General features: G+C 35.1%; 1 protein-coding gene across 1 annotated transcript; it reads right to left on the bottom strand.

Annotated features, from left to right (window-relative positions):
• Positions 1-418: 418 nt before the first annotated feature.
• Positions 419-6,822, bottom strand: casq2 (calsequestrin 2). The gene is made up of 11 exons (XM_007227741.4): positions 6,202-6,822; positions 4,774-4,858; positions 4,029-4,129; positions 3,837-3,948; positions 3,277-3,350; positions 2,913-3,043; positions 2,774-2,819; positions 2,262-2,316; positions 2,077-2,177; positions 1,889-1,963; positions 419-847 (listed from the first exon to the last, which is right to left on the bottom strand). The coding sequence occupies exons 1-11, from the start codon at positions 6,436-6,438 to the stop codon at positions 629-631; spliced, it is 1,236 nt and encodes a 411-aa protein (XP_007227803.3). The 5' UTR covers positions 6,439-6,822; the 3' UTR covers positions 419-628.
• Positions 6,823-7,378: the final 556 nt, after the last annotated feature.

The following is a 7,378-nucleotide window of genomic DNA, read 5'->3' as shown; positions in this document are numbered from 1 at the left end:
CCAAATTATTTGCAGAAAATGAGAAATGGATGAAATAACAAAAACGATGCAGAACTTTTTAGTTCAGAAATCAATATTTGGTGGAATAACCCTGGTTGGTTTTTAATCACAGTTTTTTTCATGCATCTTGGCATCATGTTCTCCTCCACCAGTCTTACACACTGCTTTTGGATAACTTTATGCTGCTTTACTCCTGGTGTAAAAATTCAAGTAGTTCATTTTGGTGGTTTGATGGCTTGTGATCATCCATCTTCCTCTTGATTATATTCCAGAGGTTTTTAATTTGGTAAAAATAAAAAAACTCATCATTTTTAAGTGATCTCTTAGTTTTTTCCAGAGCTGTATGTATAAATTGTGCAAAAAACATTTGGTATAATGTAACAGAAGTTCCCCTAAGAAAAAAACTGCTCTGAAAGAATTCTGTACCACATTGTTTAATCTGGTTTCCGCAGAATTTATACAGTTAGAGCAGAGTGTAAAATGAAATTAAGATTTCTGTCCATAGTTTAAAAATCAGTTCTGGAGCATTTATGAATATGAAAGTTCGTAATCTCATTCAGGATCCTGTTGTCCATCTGAGAGCCAGTAAACGCATTTGAAGGTTTGGTTTCCACAGATTTCAAATATATTACTCATCATCATCCTCATCATCATCATCATCGTCATCATCATCATCGTCGTCATCATCCTTTTCATCATCATCGTCATCATCATCATCATTATCATCATCCTCATCATCATCCTCTGTATTGACTTTTCCGGAGAGCACATCTTCTATCCAGTCCTCCAGCTCCTCAGCAGAGGGCAGATCCTCATCATCATCCATCTCCAGCCACACGCTGTCCGCCTATCAAAACATCAATATAAAAAATCAAGGAATAGAAATCACACTAAAAATCACAGAATTTTGCAATTTGTCCACACTGATGCAGGCTGGAAAGTCTACAAAATATTTAAGTCTGAAATTATATATACAGCTCTGGAAAACAATTAGGCGAGCACTTTCTGAGCAGTTTCTGCATCAGTTTCTCTGATTAACGCAAAGAAAACAAGTTCATATTCATAAAGTTTTAAGAGTTCAGAAATCACTATTTGGTGGAATAACCCTGGATTTTAATCACAGTTTTTTTTCATGCATCTTGGCATCATGTTCTCCTCCACCAGTCTTACACACTGCTTTTGGATAACTTTATGCTTCTTTACTCCTGGTGCAAAAATTTAAGCAGTTCAGTTTAGTGGTTTGATGGTTTGTGATCATCCATCTTCCTCTTGATTATATTCCAGAGGTTTTCAATTTGGTAAAATCAAAGAAACTCATCATTTATAAGTGCTCTCTTATTTTTCCAGATCTGTAGTTCCACATATATCCCTCTAGTCTCTACTTGGCATTAAGCATGGTGCTAATTTGTCTATGCTGATCTGCTCCAGAGAGTCCTATTCTATTGGCAGTACTTGTCCACAGGAATTAGACCTAAATATGTTTGTGTGCATTTGCACATCTGTATTATGTTGTAAATGTGTGTAGTAATAATCTTAAAGTTGCTAAATTTACGAAATATCATATATTTACTGCAGCCTAATCAGTGCTAATCTCATTTTTATCATTTCACTGTCAAACTATAACGCCTTCTATACACTGACATGCCACATATCATGTGTGTGGATTGTCCTGTATGGAGTACACTTATGTATGGATCTCATTTTTTTTTTATTCTTAAAATTTTGATTTTATTTTTTTTTTTTGCGTACAATTTTGGCACAAAACTCACTTTAAATGTGGACGTAATTTTTAGTAATTTGTGCCCTTGCTAATAATAATTTTATAAGGCTGGTATATTCACATAAAACATAGAAGGAATTATTTTATCTCCACATATTTTATACTTACATCTGTGACGTTAACTATTCCGATCTGAGGCCTGAAGAGGTCAACCTTAAAGGTCTTCTCCCAGTAAGGAATGAGCTGAAAAAAAAGGAAAAAATAAATTAAATGAAACAAGTGTTTTTTTTTTCTTTATTATTTTTTATTCATATTTCTGAACGATTAATCGATCATACTCCTAACCAGGTACTCACCAGAGGGAAATCATCAGGATCAATCCAGACAATACTCAGGTCAGGGTTTTCAGTGTTATCTCTGGCAACCTCTTTCAGGATCTCTATGAACTCAAAGCCGTCTAAAAACAACACAGAGAGATTTAATACAATCTAACATGAAGCTAACAGTATATGATTCTAATCTTTACATTTTTATAGTGTACCTGGATCCTCCTCTTCTGCAAAGGCAACAATGTGAATCCCATTTAAGTCATCCTCCTTAAGAAAAAGATTAAGTAGTAAATATATATTTTAATTTTATTTAAATAAAAATATATATATATATATATATATATATATATATATATATATATATATATATATATATATATATATATATATATTTTTTTTTTTAACATAGTGTAAATAATTGTATTATAATAAACATAAGACAGTTTTATTCTTTGTCTTTATTCTTTACTGGTTTGGTAAGCTATACTGGTTTATGTTGTTTGAAATGGTGACATAAATTTTAAAAATATTGTTGCTGCAAAGCAATAAATACTTTTAAATATATTAATATTTTTAATATATATATATTTATATAAATATAATTTAATATATATTATTATATTGAATCAGTGGATACTTTTGTACAGGGTAATATTTTTATGTGTTACATATTATACATATACATATATTTCTCACATATACATATTATATATATAATTCTTACCCAAGTTTCAAACATATCCTCAGCCTTCAGTTTTCTCAGTGTTGGCCTTTAATAATAAAAAAGAAAAAATACAAGAGAAGATCAATAATTAATCCAGCACAAATATCCAGTAATTCCAGCATCCAGACACTGCGGTTACCTCCTGTGCTCAGTGATAAAAGCCACTATCTCCTCCTCAGTATGAGGCTTGTCTGGAATAGTGACTGGTTCCTCCATAAAGGGCTCATAGAAATCCACCTCATTCATCTTCAGAGTTAACTCCTTCGCCACCTGAAACACAGAGCAGGAGATTTTATACAAATTTAAGTTATATTTCTGTAGTGGACGCTTGATATTAGACATGATGACCAAAGGCCAAATCGTTCTATTAGTAATGCTATCATATGGAGATTAAACAAGCATGCACACATACAATTAAATAAACATGTGAGAGCAAAGGTTACACCTCAAATTTGCTGAATTCCCCATTACTGTACATCCTTACAGCTTCATCCAGCACTTACCGATTTCTCAAAGGTGGCAAAAAACTTAATAAAGGGCTGGAACTGTTCAGCTGCTTCCTGAAAAGCCAGGAAATCTGAGAAGAGAAGAGATTAAAGAAGAGAAGAGAAAAGGTCTTAATCTAACACTAACTGGATCTGAATAATCTTATCTAATATTTTGCTAATTAATTGAAAATAAATAAATTATCTATTGAATACGGTTATCCAAACAAATTATAACAAAATATTTACCACTGTATGTACTGTATGAAGTTATACAATTTTATGTACAATTCTATGTATACACAAAAATAGTAACTTCTAATGTTTGTATCTGAATAGCTAAGCTTACAAAATATATTTCCAAATAAAGTAATGTAAAATATATCTGAATTTGTTAGATTATACAGACTTTAAGAATTCTTTACTGGTGTTTCATTGACAGTGTGTTAATAATTTCATATCAGTATCACTAAACACTTGCAGAAAATTTTAGCAGAATATAAATCTGAGAGTTAACTGATTTTAGAATCAGATAATCCAATGACTCAATCCTGATTTAAACACATGAACACACTCACATTCTGACTCCTGGCTCTTGAAGTAGCCAACGAGTCTGATGTCCTCCTCCATGCGGTCGAAGGCCTGCAGCTCCAGAGCGTTATCAAGCACCTCAACAGGATCCTCCAACAACTATAAAATACAGAATAAAGCTCAGACTAAACAGAACACAGATATTTATTTATATTATACCCTGCACCAAATTGACTCACATCCAGCAGAAACTCCACAATCGTGTCTGCAGAAAGTAACCCGTCAAACTCGATCACACGATCATCTTTAAACACGTACAAACTGCCCTCTTCTTCTAGACCTGAGAAAAAAGATACACATCTGTGTTAACCGGTGCTGTGCTGAATTCAGCACCCCCTTCAGAAAAAGCACCCTCTCTCGGAGCGTATTTCTAAGCAAAGTTAAAGCGCTTTTATCAAGAAGACAAGGTTATGATATTTTTAGACTGAATTCAGCACCCCCGCCAGGAAAAGCACCCCCTCACAGGACAGGCTACAGGTGGCATGACTATTTTTCATTATTTCTTAGGAGTCAGCATAGCTTAGAACAGCATCTCGGGTATTTTCATTTTCTAAAAAAAGTTAAAGTCAAGAATACGTCCTACGCGCTGCTGAGAGGGGGTGCTTTTCCTGGCGGGGGTGCAGAATTCAGTCTATAAACTTCATAACCTTGTACTTAAAAATAATAATTACTCAACAATTTACTTAATCTCGTTCGTAATATAAGAGTAACCTTAAGTACAATAATACTTAAGTACAAGCTTTTTATATACAGTTCCACCAAAAAAGCACATAAATATAAATATATAAATCATTTTGAATGAAACATTTATTTCTTACATAAATTACATCCAACACAAACAAAAAAAAGACAGATTGATCTCATGTGACACTGTAATTTTTGTTCTCTCTTTATAAAGCAGTGACCGATTTATGTTAGTTTTACCTAGCTTCTTAGCAACTTTAGCATCCTTCTCAGAGTCCACCATCCCGAAACCAATGTCCTTCTCCTCCAAAACCTGAGCGGCCAGCTGCAGATACACACAGAGGAAATGTTCTTTAGAAAAAGTGTAATTTTACTACTGCAGTGTTCAGATAAACAGTTATTAAGCTTATGCGCTGTATGTAACGGATTTGTGCGTTTGCACATCTCAGTCCATACAATCCAAATAAAGACACAGCACAGCTTGATTTAGGGCGTCAGTGTATCTTTGCTATCGTAACGACAGGAAAAGTATGTATCGCTTGGCTCAAAATGTGCAAAGGAATTTATTGATTTAATTTGTTTGGGTGTAACATGCAATAAACCTATCAGTGTGTCACTTGCCATTTTTGTACAGATTTATGTACCTTAATTCATGCAAAAATGATTAACAAGCAACTTTCTGTGTTGGTCTATAGCTCTATTATAACTCAGCTGTAACAGCAGACAGTAGAAAAGAGACCTTTAGAGAGCAATCCATGTCCGAGAGTGACATACCAGTTAAGAATAGAAGAGAACTATCTATGTAAACAATTCTGTAGCTCAAAGACAAATAACTTTAAGGGGTTAAAAACTGATGAATATATTTGGCAACTGCAGTCTTCTTGCAGCCTTTTACTATACTAATTTCCTGCATGAAGGACAAAAAATTCTCATATCTGGGGGCAGGAACCTTTTTTTACCACACTGAACAGAAACAGTTTGCAATGTTTAGTTAATTTTAGGAAATTAGATTTGATTAATGCAATCAACTATACTGATTAGGTGAATACAGAGAACAAAAACTTTTATTACTACAAATAATGTTTTATAAGCAGACATACCAACAAACCACAATACATTTAGATTGGTATTACCCTACTATTTTAGTCATAAACATACCTTAGCACTACTACACTAATCATAAATTTACTTCGGAACCGTTATTCTAATCATAAATTTACCGTAGTAGAGCTGCACAATCCATGGCATGACTATGTGTGAGTAGCTGCTATCTAGTTATCTTAAATACACTTTGTTGCCTTCAGTAAATCATTCACAAGAAGTTACATTGTTTAAATTCATCATTCCACCTTAAATCCTTAAAGATTTAGACATTTTCAGCTTTAACATGAAACAGGATTGTACAAATTCAGTTCAATAAACCATCTACACTGTACTGGTCCCCTCCCACGCTCAACCCCCCAACTATTATAGTATAATACACACTGTGTAAATGGCACCAATCAGTTTCCAGTGGTGGACATTTATCAAGTTCATTCTGACTATTTCAAACTGCCTTTACAGTTCTTTTTCTTGCATCATGCATCCTGCAGTAGATGTATTGCATAACACTGATGTAATATCCTGCTGTTTTTATACTAAATTACACTGTCATGTTATCTCTCTCACCTCCAGCACCAGTTCAGTCATCTGGAACTGTTTCTCCAGCTCTTTGCTGGCTGGTGCAGGTGGGTGGTACAGCAGGCACAGCATGCGGTGGATCTTCAGAGCTTTACGGTAGTTCTTGCCATCGATGTCCAGCACTCTGTCCTTTCCATCATAGCGAGGGAACTCCAGGCCTTTCTCAGCCCAGGCCAGAGCTGCCAAACTCAGACACAGCAGCACCAAGAACCAGGGCTTCCTCATGGCTCCTGCCGCTGACACACTAAAGTACCCTAAAGTATACTAAAGTACCCTAAAGTACACTAAAATACACTAAAGTACACTCAAACTCACACACACTCAGGTTTATCTCCAGCCACGCTTCTGTAAAGGGTCACACAAGCCAGAGAAAGAATTCTAAAAGGTAAAAATTCTTTAAAAAGAGAGAAAAGATACTAGAAAAATAAAATAAAATAAAACTAAGGAGGACAAAAGCTTGAGTCCTCCTAGTTTCATGAATCTACGTCCATTTAAAACATAAAAATCCCTCTATTCTCTATTCTTTCCGTCTCTCACCCTCACTCTCTCACTGCTCACTGTGAGAGACAAAGGCCAGGGCTAATAGTGGGTACTGTAGTTAGGATGAGAGAGAGACAGAAGGAGCGAGAGAGAGAAAGAGAGAGAGAGAGGGATACCTTACATAGCAGTGGCCTTCTGTGTGTCTCTATGGGCCTTTTTTAGGAGTCCAGTTGTTTCAGGGCTAAAAATACTCCAGTTAAACAGCACGGGGGCAGGAACAGTGTGGAGGACTGAACAAATGCCTGTACAGATGATATTTTATCATTTAGAGAACAGGAGTGAGATTGATATGGTTAAGGTGTCCCGGGTTTAGTGTCGCGTGGAAAGTAATCGGAGGAAAGTGCACATAGTTCTAGGAACGGGGTGTTACTTAGGCGTGCTGAGTTGTGTGAATGTGTGCATGGGAGACAAAGAAAGAGAGAGAGAGAAGGATAGGGAGACATTTATTTTTACGTTTATATTTCAAGTGTTTTTCAAAGGGTGTAGAAAGAAAACGTTCAAAAAAGTTAATTACACTCTAAAAAACAGAGGTACGATATGAGTACTTTTTTGTACTCGAAGGTACACTCTTCATAATTGTACCCGCAAAGGTACAATATTGGTCTTTACAGGGTCAGATTTGTTC

This window comes from Astyanax mexicanus, chromosome 11, assembly GCF_023375975.1.
Source record: "Astyanax mexicanus isolate ESR-SI-001 chromosome 11, AstMex3_surface, whole genome shotgun sequence".
NCBI classification, from domain to species: Eukaryota; Metazoa; Chordata; class Actinopteri; order Characiformes; family Acestrorhamphidae; genus Astyanax; species Astyanax mexicanus.
Note: the sequence above shows the minus strand (reverse complement) of the source record. Positions and strands in the feature narration are given on the sequence as shown.